Source organism: Bubalus bubalis, chromosome 8 (genome assembly GCF_019923935.1).
Source record: "Bubalus bubalis isolate 160015118507 breed Murrah chromosome 8, NDDB_SH_1, whole genome shotgun sequence".
NCBI lineage: Eukaryota > Metazoa > Chordata > Mammalia > Artiodactyla > Bovidae > Bubalus > Bubalus bubalis.
The window spans coordinates 114,325,658-114,344,959 of record NC_059164.1 but is presented as its reverse complement, the minus strand read 5'-3'; the positions used below and the strand labels follow the sequence as shown (position 1 = coordinate 114,344,959).

The window sequence follows — 19,302 nt, the reverse complement described above, 5'->3', positions numbered from 1 at the left end:
TGTTTATCCATTCTGCATATAATAGTTTGCATCTGCTAATCCCAAACTCCCAATGTATCCTTCTCCCACCCACCACCCCGCCCCACTTGGCAACCACAAGTCTGGTCTCTGTGTCTGTGAGTCTATTTCTGTTTATATATATATATATATATATATATGCTGCTGCTAAGTCACTTCAGTCGTGTCCGACTCTATGCAACCCCATAGACGGCAGCCCACCAGGCTCCCCTGTCCCTGGGATTCTCCAGGCAAGAACACTGGAGTGGGTTGCCATTTCCTTCTCCAATTCATGAAAGGGAAAAGTGAAAGTGAAGTCACTCAGTCCTGTCCGACTCTTTGCGACCCCATGGTCTGCAGCCTACCAGGCTCCTCCGTCCATGGGATTTTCCAGGCAAGAGTACTGGAGTGGGGTGCCATTGCCTTCTCCAATATACATATATATATATAAATATATAATTGTGTGTATGTCTGTGTGTGTATGTCTGTCTGTCTAGGGGAAAGGAGATGGTAATGTTACAGTATGATTTCTCCCCAAGTAAATTATCAAAAAATTCACTTGTGTATCAAAGTTAGGGCATTTAAAAGATACTAAGTTACATTATTTGACTTATGTATGTCTTGGATCTATAACTAAAACGTTCTCTGTGAGCAAGAGCCATCTTTAATTTATTTTGCAAAATGATTATGGCTTTCTGCCTAATTTAGAAAACACTAATTGTATGTTTTCCAAGGGCCATTTTGAGACATACTTTCTTCATAATCATAGGGGTTATGTCTATGAAAACAACACAACAGAGGAATTTGATTGGGGCAATAAAATAATGAATAAGAGAATGGGTTTTCCACTTCTATTTACTGTGTAACTTTACCCAATCACTTAATTTTTCTGAAGCTCAATTGTGTCTCCAGAAGCTGAGCAATAACAAGCTTCTTTCTCCTAAGTTTGTTTTGATGATTAAATGAGTACAAAGTGCTTTTGAACTGCTTTACAAAGTTAACTATCATCATCACTATGATTATGGAATTTGAGACTCTATGAGAACAATATGGAACCTGAGGGCAGGGGAGAAATATGACAGCATTTACTTATATTTGCTAAGATTTAATAATGAAGACAAACAAGGACAAACCCACCCATGGAGGATGTTGTATAGATCTGAAGTTTGTAATAGTGAGTCTAGTTTTAGTACATTTTCATCCACTATCCTTTGTTCACTAACAGATTCTCAGGATTTCATTTCCGGGTTTCAAAGAATCTTTGCCTGCTGTAAGACAGTTGTTTCTTGAGTTTGGTTTTCTCTCCAAATGCTTAAGCTTTTTTGTTTTGATTCCAATAGACTGCAGCCTCCCATCGCCTCACTTCTGCCCCGACATGCTGCTCTCTTCCCAGAGGCAGAGAAACTCAGACGGCTAAGTGGGAAAGGCTTTGGGTAACATGCTCTGGCTCTACTCAAACTCCTCTTTATTGCCCAGGGATACCTGGTCATGGGCTTCCCTGGAGGCTCAGACAGTAAAGAATCCGCCTCGAAATGCGGGAGACCTGGGTTCAATCCCTGGGTTGGGAAGATCCCCTGGAGGAGGGCATGACAACCCACTCCAGTAATCTTGCCTGGAAAATCCCATGGACAGAGGAGCCTGGAGGGTTAGCGTCCATGGGGATGCAAAGAGTTGGACATGACTGAGCGACTAAGCACAGCACAGTACAGCACCTTGTCATAATCACAGCCTGGCCAGGACACCCTGGTGAAAGGTGCTCCCCACTGCTCCTCTCCTACTCCAGAGCTGTGTGTGGTTCTAAGGAGTGTGTTCTTATCTTTTGTTATACATGCCAAGGATGCTTTTTAAAAATAGTATTGCCTCCCACCTCATTTTTTTTCTTTTACATTGATTTTTTTTTGCCTTAATATTCTCTCTTTTCCCAAATAATCACAACAGAAATGAGTGGTCACTCCTTTAAGCTGAAACTGATGTTCTCAGATTGTTAAAGTGACATCTGGATAGAAATTCACATATATTAGAATTCATGCAAGAATACTCAAAATAATTTAGAGATACCTGCTTTTTTTTTTTTTTTTTTACATTCCCCAAACCCAGTTACTCAATTTAAAAATCTTTAATGGAATTGAATCTTGCTTTTCTTGGAGGGAAGGAACAGAATCTGATGGAGAGAAACAGGAAACGAAAAAAGCCAAGAATCTGAAAGGAAGTAAATCAAGAAGGACTCTGCTTGTGGTTCTTTATATGTTGTTTTTATCTAAAGAAATGGACTCAAATAGCACCAAGCTTGGAGGCAACACAAGGCAAGCATTCATTTTTTGGGGTGGCAGCGCCCTTCCTAGCGACCCCACTTTATTAAGGATGTTGCCAGTTATTTGTTCCAAGGGCTCCGTTTATCTCACAGGGGACGGGCACTCCTCTTCTTGGGTTCAGGATTCGGGTCCTGCGGATATGCGGGACTTTTCTTGGCCAAGACAACATCATCAACAGTCAGGAGCTGTTGAACCACGTCAGCCACGGCTCGAAGTCCTTGGGCTTTGGCTATCAGGGTGTCCCACACTTCTTCCTGGGCCACATTTATTATCCCCTCGACCCCCACTCCTATGAGGAAGTTTCCAGCCTGGTGAGCTCCGTTCATTTCTGCCATCACGTCGGGGACAGCTAAGCCTGCGTTCTCTGCCAAAGTTTCCGGAAGAGATTGCAGGGCTTGGGCGAACGCCAGGAAGGTGGGGCCGTTGGGCCCTTCCAGTTTGGCCCCTTTCTCCGAGAGCATCTTCGCCAGGGCCATCTCTGTGGCCCCAGCTCCGGGGAGCAGTCTGGGGTCCTGGCACAGCTGGAAGTAGGCGTCAATGCCGCTGTAGGCGGCCTGCTCGGCCCCCCGCAGCCCATGGGCAGTGGCCCCCCTGAGGACCAAGGTGAGGGCAGGGGTGCCTGAACTCTCCCACTCAAACACCACGGCCAAAGCTTCTCCCAGCTCCTGCCCGTACACCCTCTGACACTTCCCTGGCTCCAGCGGAGGAACGAGGTAAGGCGTCAAAGGGGTGCGCAGCACCTCGCTCAGATAAACCATCTCCCGCCGGGACGCGACCTGGATCACCATGAGGCCGTACTTGTCCGCTTGCGTGAGGGTCTTCTCGTCGATGTCCCCCGAGACCACAACCACGTTAGCCGCAGCAGCCAGCTGGGCCACCTGCTTTTCTATCAGACTCTCGCTGCCTTTCCGGAACCGGATCAGGTCATCGGGGCTGGAGAGCCGGGCGGTGGCCGGAGCAAGGGGGCGGGCGGGCCCGAAGTCGCAGGCCAAGAGAGCCACGCGGGCACCACTGAGCACCATGGTCACCTGGCCGCAGGGCTTGCCCAGCAGGGCCAGGCCGGGCAGCAGGCACGAGTCCTCCTGCCGCGCGCCAGGCAGCGCGCACACGCCCACGCGCTCCGGCCGGAAGCCGCCGTCCAGCTCCCGCGTGGCCCAGCACGCATGCGCCACCAGCCCAGCCAGGTGGTCGGTGCGCCAGAGCGCGTGCGTGTTCATGACCGAGCGCAGCGCCCAGACCGGGTCCTCCAGGGGCCCCAGCGCGCGGACAGCCAGCGACGGCAGCAGGGCCAGCGTCTCCGCGGCCACCGCCGCGTAGGCCTCGCGGAGCTGGGCGCGCGGCAGGCCGGCCCGCAGCAGGCGCTCAGCCTGTGCCAGCAGCGCCTGGGCCAGGAGGACCACGAAGGCCGCGCCGTCGCCGCTCTGCTCCGCCTGGCCCTGCGCCGCCTCCCGTAGCAGCCGGGCAGCCGGGTGCTCCAGCTCCAGCGCCCGCAGGATGGCCGCGGCGTGCCCCGTGAGCACAGTGTCGCCTTTGGCGGTGACGAGGAGCTTCTGCCGCCCCTGGGGCCCGTAGCAGGGCCGCAGGACTCGGGCCAAGGTGTCTGCCGCGGTCAGGCTGCTCAGCAGGTGCTTCTCCTCTGCCGGCAGCCGCTCGGGCAGCTCCGGCGCAGTTGGAGGCGCTCTGCGGTCCATGGCATGCGCGGGGGCCCAGCAGGCCGCACACACGCGCTAGAACAGCCACGAGGCGCCCAGAGAGGCGATCTTTGAAGGCTCTTCAGGGGTCAGAGGGAAAAGCAGTCTCTGGAGAAGTAGGCACAAGGGTGATCTGCTGAGACCTCAGCCCTAAAACCACCCCCACCCCCCCGAGTTATCTGCAAAGGGACGAGCCTGCGGGGCCTCTGGAGCTTGTGTGCTGAAACAGATCTCACCTCGATTAAGTCACAGAGTGGCACACGGAACCAGGCAGGGAATGAGGTCACAGAAGGACGGACCATGAGTTGGGAGGCTCTGGGGCAGGCGGCCGTCAGGCCTGTTGTCCAGCAGAGAAAGGACACCGGTGCCCGCGGCCCCGGAGTTTCTTTTAAACTTTCAAGACAACAGATGAGGACAGAGAAGAGAAAACCAAAGGAAAACACCCACTCTCTTCAGATTCTGGGTAATGCTGTGGCTCCTGTTGTTTGGTTGGTTGGGGGTTTGTTTGTTTGTTTTGAGAAGGAAACAGTTTTGTTTACTTTTTGTGCAGTACTCTGTAACCCTAACCACCTCAGTTACCTGTGTGCCCAGGCCTCTTCAGCTACCTTATCCTCATCAGGTTCCTTGAGGTGTCTGCTGGCCTGTTTGTCTTTCAAGCTGCAGGAGTGAGAACCTGCCCAGCATAGGACAAGTCTTCCCAATGACAGTGACTGACCTGGCAAAGGCAGGTCAAGACAAGGGAGGGCAAGAGGCCAACAGCCTGCAGACAGAGTAATAGACATGGACGCAGAGGAGTGAGAGCGAACGGGAGGGCGGTAAAGCAGAGTGAGCGAGGCTGGGCCTGCCGCCCTCCCCCTCTGCCCTTGGAATCTGAGCTCCCTTCTTCCGACCTCCTTCTCTTCCGACCTCCCTCTCTTCCTTCTCCTGCTCCTTCCTTTCTGCATGTGGCACCTCCTGGAGTAATGATTGCTTCTTTTTTAGTCTGTGTAACAAATATTTATGAGCATCCAGCTCATAGTTCAGTGTACTGGGGACACAAAGATGGCAGGCATGTGAGACCAGTGCGGCAAAGAGACTGGTGCCACATGGGTACAGCTTCCTTAGGTGTTGGGGTGCTAGCTGGCGGTGATGAACCTAGCTGTTAAGATTAGGGAAAGACCTGTGACATCCGGGAACCTAAAAAGAAATGACACAAATGAACTTATTCACAAAACAGAAACAGAGTCACAGACATAGAGAAGGAATGCATGGTTACCAGCCGGGAAGGATGAAGGGAAGGGATCGTTAAGGAGTTTGGTATAGACATGTACACACTGCTTTATGTAAAAGGATCACCTGCAAGGTCCTACTGTACAGCACAGGGAACTCTGCTCAGTGTTAGGTGGCAGCCTGGATGGGAGGGGAGTTTGCAGGAGAATGGATACATCTGGCTGAGTCCCTTGGCTGTCCCCCTGAAACTATCGCAATATCAGCTATACTCTGATATAAAATAATTTAAAAAAAGATTAGGGAAAGAGAGAAAAGCCATTTTTCATTTGGAAAAACTGTTTTTACTTCATTTAATGGCGAATGAAAAAAAAAGGAAAACTTCTAAAAACTAGAACTCTGAAACTGATTTATACCATGCAGGATTGGTGATAGTTTGGTGAGTGTTGTTTTAATATTTCCACAGACAAGTGGATAGTAATAAAGAAAAGGAAAAGGAGGTCACATGAACGTTAAATACAATTAAAGCTAAAAAAAAGATAAATTTGGAGAAAAATTTTTCTTTGAAAAGCAACTTGATTCCTTTTGTAAAAATAATAGCCATTCATCACACAACTTAAAAAGAAAAACAACAAAGAAAGTATACCTTATTTGGAATCCCAGCCCAGAGACAGTATTTGTTTATATTTTGGTGAACATTATTACTTTATGCACATATGTATATTTGTTGTGGATTTACACAGTTTTACATAAGTGGGTTACATGATACATATTGTATATGCTTGACTGTGATAATTTTCCCCTTGATATTATCTTGGATGAGAAGTCTTTCTTAGGACATACCATGTTCTCGGAAGACCGTGGGCAACTATTTTACCTTTTTAGATTTTAGAGACTCCATTAGAAAAGGTGTGATCCTCCACGCCCCGTTTCTGAAAGCCAGTAACGCTGAGAAGAGTGTCACGTATCGAATGCTGGTTATTGGGGGCAAAGATGACTTGCTTGTTTCCTTATGGCAAAGTAAAATGTAAAGACCAACAAAATGTAGCAAAGTATCCATGTATACTTGTATACCTGGATATAAATAGTTTCTTTTTTAAACTTAAATACTCCTGTAAGGGATCATCCTGGAGAAATATCAATAACCTCAAATATGCAGATGACACCACCCTTATGGCAGAAGTGAAGAGGAACTAAAAAGCCTCTTGATTAAAGTGAAAGAGGAGAGTGAAGAAATTGGCTTAAAGCTCAACATTCAGAAAACTAAGATCATGGCATCCGGTCCCATCACTTCATGGCAAATAGATGGGGAAACAGTGTCAGACTTTATTTTTTTGGGCTCCAAAATCACGGTAGATGGTGATTGCAGCCATGAAATTAAAAGATGCTTACTCCTTGGAAGGAAAGTTATGATCAACCTAGATAGCAAACTAAAAAGCAGAGACATTACTTTGCCAACAAAGGTCCATCTAGTCAAGCCTATGGTTTTTCCAGTGGTCATGTATGGATGTGAGAGTTGGACTGTGAAGAAAGCTGAGCACTGAAGAATTGATGCTTTTGAACTGTGGTGTTGGAGAAGACTCTTGAGAGTCCCTTGGACTGCAAGGAGATCCAACCAGTCCATTCTGAAGGAGATCAGCCCTGGGTGTTCTTTGGAAGGAATGATGCTAAAGCTGAAACTCCAGTACTTTGGCCACCTCATGCGAAGAGTTGACTCATTGGAAAAGACTCTGATGCTGGGAGGGATTAGGGGCAGGAGGAAAAGGGGACGACAGAGAATGAGATGGCTGGATGGCATCACCGACTCGATGGACGTTTGTTTGAGTGAACTCCGGGAGATGGTGATGGACAGGGAGGCCTGGCGTGCTGCAGTTCATGGGGTCGCAAAGAGTCGGACATGGCTGAGCGACTGAACTGAACTGAACTGAAGGGATCATCTTAGCTGTATTTCTTAAAAGTAACATTTTCCCATTTATTTTACTTATTCAGCAACTCTCTTGGGCCTCTGCTGAGTCATAGGGGTAGAAGGTGAATAAGGCAGACATGAGGGGTGGTCTCCTGTGGACTTAGGCTGGGAAGCAGACAGCTAAGGGGGCCATTCATTACCAGCCAGGAGAGCTGTGATGAGGAGAGCACAGGTATTGTAGAAGCATCCAGGGGAACTTCAACCTTCATTATGGGGAGAATGGTGGTCAGGGTGAGGTGAAGTCTAAAGAGAGCTGAAGGGCTGTTCAGGTGGCTCAGCGATAAAGAATCTACCTGCTGATGCAGGAGATGTGGGTTTGATCCCTGTGTCAGGAAGATCCCCTGGAGGAGGAAATGGCAACCCGCTCCAGTATTCTTGTCTAGGAAATCCCAGGGACAGAGGAGCCTGGCGGGCAGGCTACAGTCCCGCAAGAGTTGCAAAAGAGTCAGACTAAAACAACAACAACAGAAAGGTGAAGCGGGGAGGGGGAGTGGGCGGGGAGAGGGGGAGAGAAGTGGGAATTGGCCAAGGGCTGGCGGGGTGGGAGGGGCTGGGACAGCCTCGTGAGGTTTGGAGCCCGCCAAAAATAGTCCTGAGTTCAAGGTGTGGCGCGAAAGGAAGAACAGCACTTTGGCTGGAGGGTGGCAGGGACTCCCGAGGGCCTAGTGAGCCATGCTGAGGAATTTAGAATTCAACTTGAAGGCTGATGCGGGGCTGTAAGTTCCATGTCCATATTTATTTTTGGTTGTGCTGGGTCCTTGTTGCTGCGCGGGCTTTTCTTTAGTTGGGGCATTCGAGGGCTACTCTTTCTTGCAGTACCTGGTCTTCTCCTTGGTGTGGCCTCTCGTTGCGGAGCACAGGCTCTAGGGCACATGGACTTAAGTTGTAGCAGGAGAGCTCAGTAGCTGTGGTGCATGGGCTTAGCTGTTCTACCGCCTGTGGGATCTTTCCAGACCAGGGATCGAACCTGTGTCTCCTGTGTTGGCAGGTGGATTCTTAACCACTGAGCCACCAAGGAAGCTCTGAACTGAAGTCTTTTGATGTACTTCTACACAGATCAAACCAACCACGGAACTACTGAATCTCAACTCTGTTACTATGTGGACACCATCGTTGTTAAATTCACTTTGATTTTATTTATTTGGATAAGTTGATTCCATGTAAAATAATGTAAACAACTTTTGTGTGCGTCAAGAAGAGCTTGCATGCAGTTGACTCATATACAAATTTCTAACAATATACACCGTGATCTGCTAAGATGGGTAGGCATCAATATAGGCTGTTCGGTGGTTATACTGGGTTGAATATTCCCACCCCACCCCTGCCCTCCAGCATTCACATTCTCTCCCAAAACCTCAGCATGTGACCTCATTTGGAAGTAGGATTGTTGTGGATGTAATTATTAATTAAGATGAGGTCATACTGGTGGAGGGTAGACCATTAATCTAATATTCCTTACAAGAAGAGAAGACACACACACAGGGGAGCACCATGAGGGAGGACACAGACACTCAGGGAAGATGCCACGTGATGATGGAGGCAGGTAGGAGAGGTGCATCCGCAAGCTGAGGGAAGCCAAGGACTGCTTGTCACGTCCACGTCCCCCCGACACTGAGAGGGACGTGGAACCGACGCTTCCCAGAGCCCACCACGAAGAACCAGCCCTGCTGACACCTTGGTTTTGGACTTCTAGCCACTGGGACTGTGAGAGAAAACATTTCTGTTGTTTTAAGCTGCCTATTTGCGGTCGCTTTTTGCAGTAGCCATAGGAAGCTAATAACAGTAGTCTGCAGCAAGGAACCTAAGAAAGTGTGTGTGTGTGTACACTGGACAGGCCTGTCTGCTGCCTTCTCCCATCCCTGCCCTTCCCCCACATCCCCAGATGCATTTCTTTTAAAACTATGGTCTTGTACACAGTAAATATTTAATCTATTTATGTGTTTTCCCATGTTTATTTTTCAGTCGCCTGCCACCCTTTTTGTGGTTGTCTTGTTCAGTAGTGCCAGGTTTAAAGTATAGAACCCTAGAGGACAAGATGCATATCTCTGTAAAATGAGCTCTGCTGCTGCTGCTGCTGCTGCTAAGTCGCTTCAGTCGTGTCCGACTCTGTGCGACCCCATGGACGGCAGCCCACCAGGCTCCCCTGTCCCTGGGATTCTCCAGGCAAGAACACTGGAGTGGGTTGCCATTTCCTTCAAAATGAGCTCTAGACCATCTCAAACTCTGATACACAAGTTATTTCTGAAGGTGATTATTCTGTTTATTTCCTTCTCAGTTTCTTCCCTTAATTTTTCCACCACACAGGTACATGTACACAGGTACATTATTGAAATAACTTATGTAATATAATATGAATTTTTAAATTTAAAAATGCACTATAGACTAAATATGGACTCATAGTGGCTGAAATTCTTTTAAAAACATTTTCCCCCCACTGAAAAATAAAGGACCAAAAAAGAATTACTGCAACTTTTAAAAGTGCAACGTTAATAGTAAAAATATGAACAAATTTTATAAGATCTAGAATTTACATTTTAGTGGTCTTTTTACACAATCATAAAATTTTGGTTCCTAAAACCTTGAGGAATTTAAGACTATGGGAATACAAAAAGAGAGGGATACCATTTAGTAGTGAACTTATGGGAAAGCCTCATAAATACTTTTATGTTCACTGAACCAAAGTGATAAAGACTGCTCTGTAAAGAAAGACATATCAATGACATTTTATAGGCCTTCAATAGTAAGTCTACTGTACCATGAATTTTTATTCGGTCATTTGTATGTTAGACTCTTAGAATCTCCTTTGCTTATAGGAGTTTCATGAGATGTTGCTTTTTCTTTTTTGAAGATAACAACCCTCACTCCCCATCCACATTTTGAACATCTACTATATATTTGTGATTAGACTACATCTGCTCTGGAAGACTGATACAAAGAAATATAAGAAGTGAAAGTCCAGCCCTGTAGAGTTCATTGCTGTTAACACTGTTGCATACCTACCGTGTTTTCAAGGTGCCTATTTAACATGTGTACTTATTAGAAAGAAGACATTCTATTTTTTTTTTGCATTTGGTCTTCCCAGGTGCTTGCTGACTTTCTGATTTTATAATTTTGAGGAACCTACCTAAGCTACCTGCCTCCTGGATTTTTGCCATTGTGGTCTCAAAACTGTGTAATTTGGATGACAGAGACGGAAACAACTTTGAAAGACCTTTATTTATGTCGAATAAGTATTCCTTGAATACTTCCTCTGCATCCCGGGTTATGTTTTGCCTGCTGTGCCCTCAATAAGTTCAAGCTGATGAGCCTCCCATCAGTGCTGTTAAAACAGCTCCCAGCCACCTGTCTGCTCACAGCAGCCAAAAGAATGGAAATTTAACATCGGCTTTACCTTCATCATCTTCTGTCTTTCTAGAAGCACAGCCTCTGTTTCTACCCTTCCATTTATCCTGCCCACTTTTCTCTTCCCAGTCCCTTTTAAAATTGTCTCCAGCAGGAGTGACTTGCAGTTTGCACATTTCTGACCCTTAATTTCTCCAGAGCTGACAAGTATTCTGAAGTAAATTGCCCTGATGTAGAATTTTGTGCATATGAAACACACAGTTGGAAATGACTCTTCTCAATGCAGTACTTAAGATAAACATTTGGATCGATAATCCAATTTTTGAAAGTACGTTTGTAATGTACAGAAAAGGAAAAAGCGTAATAATAAGCATTAAATATATATATTATATATAATATTATATAAATATATAACTTCTTACATTTATCATTAGTCATGTATATGTTGTATTTCTATAGACAAAGTCAGACACTTAAAGTTTGTATTTACCAAGCCAGCGTCTCCTCAGTCTCAAATTGTAAATTTATTAAACGTGGAAAAGCCAGCAGGAACCAAACCCTGAAGGAGTTCAAATTCTTACTGTAGTCCTCATTTCAAAAAACTATGCTTTAGTCAGAACACGCTCTGGAAATCAAAGTGTATTTGCCTAAATAAGAAAACACAATTGAAAGTTTATATTCTGCCTACTGGGGAGGAAGTGAAGAAGGCAAACGACGAAGCAGGAAAAACGGCGTATTATTCTTACCTTACACTAGAACTGTGTCGTGAAAACTGATGAAAATCCTGAGAATGCCTTGGGTGTCCGGCCTAGAGTGTGTGCCTGGAAAATGAGAGTTTGCCCCTGTGCTTTCGCAAACGGTTGGTTGCTAGTTCTTAGTATTTTGTCCCCATTCAAATCTACGATCTTTCCACTCCGCTAGTGAACGGGAAGGCAGGCTCACAAGAACAAATTGTCCCAGGGTTGATCCCTGTTGGAATAAGAAGCCCAGGATCCCACCCACATCTGTAACTCTCCTTTCTGAGTAAGTGTCCATTTCAGGTTTCTGACCCTCAGCCCCGTTTTTCTTTCATCCTTTTCACGTATTCTAAGAGGCAGCTTACAACTCCTTCGATTTTTGTCCCCGCATCGCATCTCACCCAACGTTCAAATCGAGTTGTCGGTTTTTTTTTTTTTTTACTGGCTTATTATGTCTTTCAGCCTTTTTATTCCTCAGAATGCCATCTTTTTGTCTGACAGCTTTATAAACCCTTTCAGGATCATTTTGAAAACGACGTGGCAATAACGAAAGTACCCCTGGAATAGGATTAGAACGAAGTTGCACTCCATTTCTCTCTCTCCACAGACGCGCATTAAAAAAACGAAAGAACGCTGAACGTGCGCCCGGCGGAGTCCCTCCGGGCCGGTCCCCCGCGCCCCGCCGAGGGTGGGGCGGGGTGGGGTGGGGCGGGGGCGCCGAAAGGGGAGCCCGGGCCGGCCGCGCGCCGGGGCGCGACCGTCTCGCACCCACCCCCGCCCCCGTCCGCGGCTGTGTTGGGGGGTGGGGGCGCCGAGCGCCTTCGGAGCGGGGACGCGGCCCTGCCCCCGTCCTCGCCCTGCCTCCGCGCGTTCCCCAGGACCCCGATCCCGGACTCCCTCCTCCGCAGTTTGGCGTTCTCCCGGGGCCGGGGCCGGAGCCGGAGCCGGAGCCGCGGCGCAGCCGGGGCCGCCGCGTCAGAGGAGGAGGGAGCGGGGGCGGGGGAGGGGCGGTGAGGTCAGCGGCGGCGGCGCGTCCGCGGGCGGCGCATGCGCGGAACGAGCCCCCCCGTGAGTGGCAGCGGCGGCGGCGGCGCGCGGGGGGCGGCGGGGTGGGGGAAGGGGAGGGGGCGGGGGCGTCGCGGCGGCCGTGTGTGGGCGAGACCGGCGGCGAGTTTGAGAGGGCTGAGGTGCGGGGGCGCTCGGGGCAGACCCAGCGGCGGCCCTCGCGCGACGGCCCCTGTCGAGTGTGTGTGTGTCTGTGTGTGCGTGTGTGGTACACGCACACCCGCAAAACTTCCTCCTTCCCAGCCCCGGAGGGCGGGCGCGGGCGCTGAGGGGCCGGTGCTCTCGCGCAGCCCGGAACCCACAACAACAACTGGAGCAGCTGTCAAAACTTCGCCGCCGCCGCCCCGCCTGACGCGGCTCGCGCAGGGGAGGGGCCGCCGGCGGGGGGCGCGACCCCCGCCCGCGGGGCCGCAGCTCCCCGAACCGCGGCCCCTTTCTCCTCCCCGCCGCGGGCGGCCTGGGGGAGGGGCGCGGGCGGAGACCCCCGGGGCCGGCCGCCCCCCGCCCCCGCCCCTGCCCCTCAGGAGCCCCGCCCCGCCCGGCGCCGCCCGCGCCCGCTCCCGCACCGCCCGGCGCCCGCCCGCCGGCCCCGCCCGCGCTCCCCGCCCCGGCCCCTCCCTCCCTCCCGCCGCCCCGCCCGCCGCCCCCCGCCCGGCCCCTGCGCGCCGAGGTGCGCGCGCCCGCGCGTATGTGTGTGAGTGCGTGTCCTGCTCGCTCCATGTTGCCGCCTCTCCCGGTACCTGCTGCTGCTGCTGCTGCTCCCGGGGCTGCGGGAAATGCGAGAGGCTGAGCCGGGGAGGAGGAACCCGAGCAGCAGCGGCGGCGGCGGCGGCGGCGGCGGCGGGAGGAGCCCCCCAGGAGGAGGACCGGGATCCATGTGTCTTTCCTGGTGACTAGGATGTCGTCGGAGGAGGACAAGAGCGCGGAGCAGCCGCAGCCGCCGCCACCACCCCCCGAGGAGCCCGGAGCCCCGGCCCCGAGCCCCGCAGCCGCAGACAAAAGACCTCGGGGCCGGCCTCGCAAAGATGGCGCTTCCCCTTTCCAGAGAGCCAGAAAGAAGTAAGTTGAGTGTGAGGGAGCCAGGCCGGGAGCCAGCGGCGGCGGCGGCGGCGGCCGCCGGCCCGGAGCTGTCACCGGCGCGCCCCGGGCCCCGCCGCCCCCGCGCGCCCCCGGCCGCCCCCGCGGGGTGGGGGTGGGGCCCCGCCGGCCGCGCGGCTCCGGGCCCCGGGGGCGCCCGCCCGCCCCGCGCGCCCGCCCCGCGCCCCGCGCGCCGGCGCCCGGCCTCCCGCGGGCGCCCCGCACCGCCCTCCGCGGCCGGGCCCCCGACGGCCCGCGCCGCCGCCACACTTTACTTTTTTTTTAGTTTGGGCCCTGGCGCCGCGGTTTCTGGGGCTTCTGTGTTTGGAGAAATTTCTCGTAGCCGCCGCTGGGCCTCGCCGGCTCGTTGGCTATCCCAGCCCGAGGCGCAGCTGGGGAGTCGCGGCGCCGGCCTCGCGTTCGGCACCCCCGGGCGCTCGCCGAGCTGTCAAAACGCCGGGGCCAGGTGGTCCCCCGGGCCGGCCGGCGGGCGGCGAGCAGCAGCCGGAGCCGGGCTGCTTTTGTCAGCCGGCCGCGGCTTTAACTTTCCTCGCTTCCCCACCCCCGCCAGCCTCGGGCTCCGGGGCTTCACCGGCGCGTCGGGAAGTCTCACGGCCGCTCCCCTCCCCCGCCCGGCCCGCACCGCCCGGCCCGAGCCGCTCAAACTCCGTGTGGTGGCCGCGCGGGGACCGCGAGCGCCAAGTTTTTGGAAATGTCGCTCCCAATCGCCGGCCGAGCGTGGGGAGCACGTTGGTGCAGCTCCGGACGGATGGAAACCGCGACCGAACTCGCCTCGAGGAGCCGCCTCCGAGCCGTGAGCGGGGCCGGAGCGGCTCTCGGGTGCTTCGGAGCCGGCACCCCGGGGCTGGGCAGCGCCGGTTTTCGGTTGTTAGAAATGCCTTTTTGCAGCATGGTTCTCGGACAACTTTGCCCGTGGAATCCAGAAAGCCATTTCGTACCGGGGAGTCGCCGAGCGCTCGTGGCTCTCGAGGGTGCCGAGCAGGTCCGTGGCCGCCCTCGGAGTTGTGGAATGGATCGGGTGCTTACTCATTTCATTATATGGTCGTCTCCTGCCAGTGCGAGGGCGCTGCGGACGCAGCGGAGAGCAGCTCACTTACGGATTTTCTGGGTTTTTGTTCTAGTTTGGCTTTTTTTTTTTCGGATGGGGTGCATTCATTTAGCAATAGCATTGTTAACGTTTGGTGATACATAGTAAAAACAGGAGTGTGAACCCAGGCAGAGAACAGGGTTGTGGGAGCCCCATGAAGCCCTGGACTGGGTATGTGCTCCTTCTTGCTTCGCTGTCCTTATACTGTGAAAGCGACTCAGGGCCTTCGACTTGCCTCCATATTTTATGGCCAGCTCTTACCTAGCTGTGACGAATCGCGAGGGAAACAAGTACAGGATGTATACAGTATTGCATTTGCTCCTTTGTGATACAAAGTTGGGGGTTACTGTATCACTCGCGTTGTAGTGTCTGATACAAAATGCCAGTGTTATTCCTGTATTAACAAATCTGGAGAAGGAAGGTGCAGGTTTAAGTAATTTTAAACTTCTTTGCCACTTTTTTGGTATCCTTTAAAGCAACACATAGGAAGCCACAGTAGGGTTTTAACTTCATTACTTCCCATTTTCACTATTTCATTCTTTGTGAACATTAATCTTGGATTATTATATGTTTTAGGCTTGTTTTTAAATTTTTACCCTAGAAAGAGTAGACCTATCAGTATTGTTCCCACCCTGCGCATGCAAGTGTGTGTGTGTATGTGTACGTGTACACTTCCCCTGAAATTGCAATGAGCTCATTTGTATTAGTGCAGCTCCTGAGTACACCGGGAGAAAGGTTGGTTTAGGGTATTGTCACTTTATTATTTTAATTTTTATCACTTATATTATGAAGGAGAAGGTAGCCCTCTGAGAGATTAAAACTTTTCTACAGAATGACAGTAATACATCAGTATAAAAATCTCAACACTTTGGAAGATGTTTAGAACAATTCTAAATCTTGAGAGTTTTCTTTTTTAAATTTGGAAGCTGGCACTGTGGTCCTTACAGGTAATTAAGTCTAGTAGTAACTTGGATGGCTTCAAACTTTTTAGTGAATTCTTTAAAATTAGGTGTGTCTTTTGAAGAAGGAAATAGATTTTCCAGTTGTTTTGGAAATATGTAAATGGAAGCTAATATCTGAAATGGGAGGCAAGGAGAGGGGTTTTCAATTGTGTAAATCCATACTGTACTAAGATACATGCAGAAAAGACCATGTAGTTAGCTGGGTAGTGCAGACCCTGAAAGTGAAACCGATGTGTAACAAATGTAAATTAGGTTTGTAAATGTTAAAATTATGTGGAATTGCAAATAATTACCTCAGAAATGAAAATTAGTATGTTTGTGGAATGCAGTGGAGATAAACGTGTTTAAATTGTCAGTGATATTTAGATGATCAGTAAGTGGGTTGTTTTACCCTAGAGAAGATGCCTTATGGCAATATTTTTTAAAAGTAGGTTGGTGTATTTGTTTTGGTTTAAAAGAAAAAGGTAACTATGGACTAATAAATACACATTCTTTTGAGTTTAAATTTTTAGATATTTAATAATTAGGTAAATATTTCTTATTTTATAGTGTTAGATCATTTTTATGTTTTAATCACATTTGAAAAGCATATGCGGTTACTGATTTTACAGTAACTATCGTTACTTTAAAATTATGTATACAGGACTACCCTAGTGGTCCAGTGGGTAAGACTCCAAGCTTCCAGGGCAGGGGCGCAGGTTCTATCCCAGGCCAAGGAACTAGATCCCACATGCAAGAACTAAGAGTTTGCACATTGCAACTAAATCCCAATGCAGCTAAATAAATTAAAAATACATATATATTTACAATCTAAAATCAAGAAATTTGTACTGAAGCTATTAATCTTAGAGGCAGAGTTTGAAAAGTGGGTATGAAAATAGGGAAATACTAAGTAGAACGGTCAGGTTTGCACATGTCTAAAAGTTCTTTTGCGCAGTAAGGACTGTCTGTCACTTGGTCGTTATCAGAGGTCCAGGTCTTCCCATTGGTGCGGAAGCTCCTGCTGCTGGGCAGGCACTACCAGTGCCTCGAGTTATTTTTGTTAAGGTTAAGGAAACTCTTCCTGAAGCTTCGGTTGGTTCTTTTCTTCCTGAGACTATATATTCGCATTACTCTGTTGGGAAGCCAAGGAAGCATTCCACCCTGTTTCTTACCAAGTCAGTAAAGTTGGTGTTCAGCATGGGGGTGGTATGGGGATGGCACAGAAGCAGCAGGTGGCGGGGATAGGATTTCTGAGGCTCTATCCTTGACCTTTTCTGAATAAACTCCTTTCCCCCTGAACCAGGTTTCTTTTCAGAGGTCAGTTAGTGTTATTAGAAAGTCACCTTGAGCATTATTGTAGAAAAAAGGGAGGCAGAACCAGCGATGTCTTCCAAGGGACCAGCAAACATGGCGGTGCTGCCCGGGACTGTTGCTGTCCTGTGTTTGTAAGCACATTTCCCCTGCCCCTCAGAGTTCTCATTTCTGTGGCTGTGAACTTGAAGTCAGCAGAACAAAAACAAACAGAAAACTGCACTGCGTTATAATATATGCAGTTTCATAAAACAGCAGTTTATAGTTGAGGGATACCACTGTTGTTTGTGCTTTTTGAGATGATGCAAATTTGTAACTTTTATGATAGTTATTCTTTTTCTTACTTTTCACGAAATTAGATATGTGGGAATTTTCAGTAGTTACTGGTCTCTAGCACTTAATGGGCACTGAGATGCTTTACTTTACCTGAAGAGCTGATCCTGGAATGGCAGCCTCTCTCATCTCTGAGGTGGGCTCATTAGCTTGCTGTCGCCCTGCTGTTGGCCATCTTCATGGAATCTCTCGTCTTTCAGAATGCATTTTTAGTCTAAAATACAAATTATATTTGATATATTATTATTAATATGTAAACTTGGTCAACATGGATTTCCAGGTAAATTTAAAAGTATTAAAACAATTTGCTTTCTCATTTTACAGATAGTGGTTTAGTACATTTTCTTATTGTCAGTTAATTCTGCCATGCCAGATCTGTGGTCACTTGCAGGGTGACAAGACACACTCCTCTAACCTCTCCTTCTCCTTCACCTTTTTGCGAAACTGCATATTATTTATTCCCCAGCCCAGAGTCAGATTCCCTCTGGGCAGGGAGCGATTGTCCAACCTTGTATTCTTGAGGCATTTGTGGTTATGACTGAGGGGCTTCAATGAAACATCACTGACCTTCCAAAATGGAAGCAATTAGTTTTTAGTTATAGAGAACTTCAGATGCTCTCACCTGGTGAGGGGGTACGTGAAACCCTTGACAGCATTTGATATAGTTCTTAATCTGTGAGACATTTGGACTGAACATAATTTTTAGCTGATACAGAATAAACTTTCCAAACTCTGTGTTTGTCCCTCCCATCCTCCCTCCCTCTCTTTTATAAAAAAAAATAGTTTTGGCCCGTCTTTAAATTTCAACAAGAAGATTAATCCCTTCCTCCTTTATTTTAACATTTTCTGTATCGTGTTTGTGCTGCAGTGTTTATTTTCAGAACTTGTTGGCAGTGTAAGTTCAAAAGTTGTGGAGTGAAATAGGGATGATTTTTTTTTCTTCTGTTTGGTGATGGCCTGCATATAAATGTATACTTGTGGTTAGTGTGAATATTCAGTAGAAAGATTAATCTTGAATTTGTAATTGGCAATGTCAGTCTCTCCATTTGCAGAATTTAGAGGACTTAAGAACACAGGTTAAGAGAAGGAGGAATGACACAGCTCTTTTTGCACTTTCTCTAGAAAAAGCTTCATGTAAAAGACAGGAAAATTGTCTGACTTTGCTTCTGCTATTAATTTAGTAATAGTGGTAACTATGATGCACAAATGTGGCAACTGTTTAAGTCTGAGAAATGCTTTTCTGTAACTTTTAAAATCTTTCATGTGACACCTTATTCAGAGAGCATGTAAGTGCCAAATTTATGCTGGGAGGGACAGTCAAATCTGGAAGAAGGTTTACTGTGGCCCAAAGGGTCCCCAGAAATGTGGAGGAAGCAGTGCATGAATTATACCTTGAACAGTCAATAACATTTAGCTAAATTGAGTGAGAAGAAAGTTGAGAGGGTGTTCCGGGGCAGCAGAGTGAATAAAATTATTGAGGAAAGTGTAAAAGGTGCTTTCTTGGTGGGGTGTGACTGGAACAGAGGCTTAATGTGGGGTTTGGGGCCAACCTGTGATGGTCCTTGAATGCAGGGCTAATGAGTTTGGGCTTTATAGTCCAGGCATTATAAACTTTACAGGGACCAAGTAGGTAATTTAAATGAGTTGCATGCAGCTTGTAAGCTCCAGAGTGACAGCTGACATCTTTGAGGCCTTAAGTTGGGGAGAAAATGGTGAGTAAAAACAGTCTGAAGAGTCCTAGGGGTCTTTGTGCCTTGCTTAGGAGACGCTGAGAGACAGTTCCGGCTGATGGCTGCCACTTGAGACTGTGAGATGTTGCTAGATACTCTGGTTTTTCAACAAAGGCTGAAAACTTGGATCTTCATGCGAAATCTCTTGACTTCTAAGTATTTTCAATTAAGATCTAAAATGCTATTTGGAGCTATACCTTGTGGGCTAGGTTTAATCTGTAGACCACCAGTGGACAAGTTTTTCACCTCTGCGTTATGCCTGGACTATTTTATTTTTAAATTGAAAGTTTTAAAAGTAGATGTCTACAGTCTTCCTGAGGACAAGGATGGCTATTATTATTCTGTATTCTGCGCCCATCTTACAGTTTAATGTAGCCACTCTGATGCTTGATGATGTCTGGCATAGATGTCTACAAGATAGAAATGTCTAGAGTATTGGAGGATTTGGGAGTAGAGTTTAGATTAGGATGTATGTGTATTCAG

General features: G+C 48.7%; 2 protein-coding genes across 18 annotated transcripts in view; one reads left to right on the top strand and one right to left on the bottom strand.

Annotated features, from left to right (window-relative positions):
• Positions 1 to 505: 505 nt before the first annotated feature.
• CCT8L2 (chaperonin containing TCP1 subunit 8 like 2) lies at positions 506 to 6,364 on the bottom strand. The gene has a single exon (XM_025291899.3). The coding sequence runs from the start codon at positions 3,998 to 4,000 to the stop codon at positions 2,396 to 2,398; it is 1,605 nt and encodes a 534-aa protein (XP_025147684.2). The 5' UTR covers positions 4,001 to 6,364; the 3' UTR covers positions 506 to 2,395.
• Positions 6,365 to 12,301: 5,937 nt separating this feature from the next.
• KMT2C (lysine methyltransferase 2C) overlaps positions 12,302 to 19,302 on the top strand; it is a 262,120-nt gene continuing 255,119 nt past the window's right edge. For 14 of the 17 annotated variants that reach the window (XM_025291897.3, XM_025291882.3, XM_025291896.3 and 11 more), the window contains exon 1: positions 12,964 to 13,375. In XM_025291897.3, the coding sequence (XP_025147682.3) occupies positions 13,215 to 13,375 (161 nt within the window). In that variant the 5' untranslated portion in view covers positions 12,964 to 13,214. Of the gene's footprint in view, positions 12,320 to 12,962; positions 13,376 to 19,302 lie in introns of those variants that run through there. The other 3 variants (XM_025291876.3, XR_003111107.3, XM_025291886.3) reach the window with 3 other exon arrangements.

Coding starts and splice junctions, on each gene's coding strand:
- CCT8L2 (XM_025291899.3), bottom strand. CDS start 4,000: ATGGACCGCAGAGCGCCTCCAACTGCGCCGGAGCTGCCCGAGCGGCTG.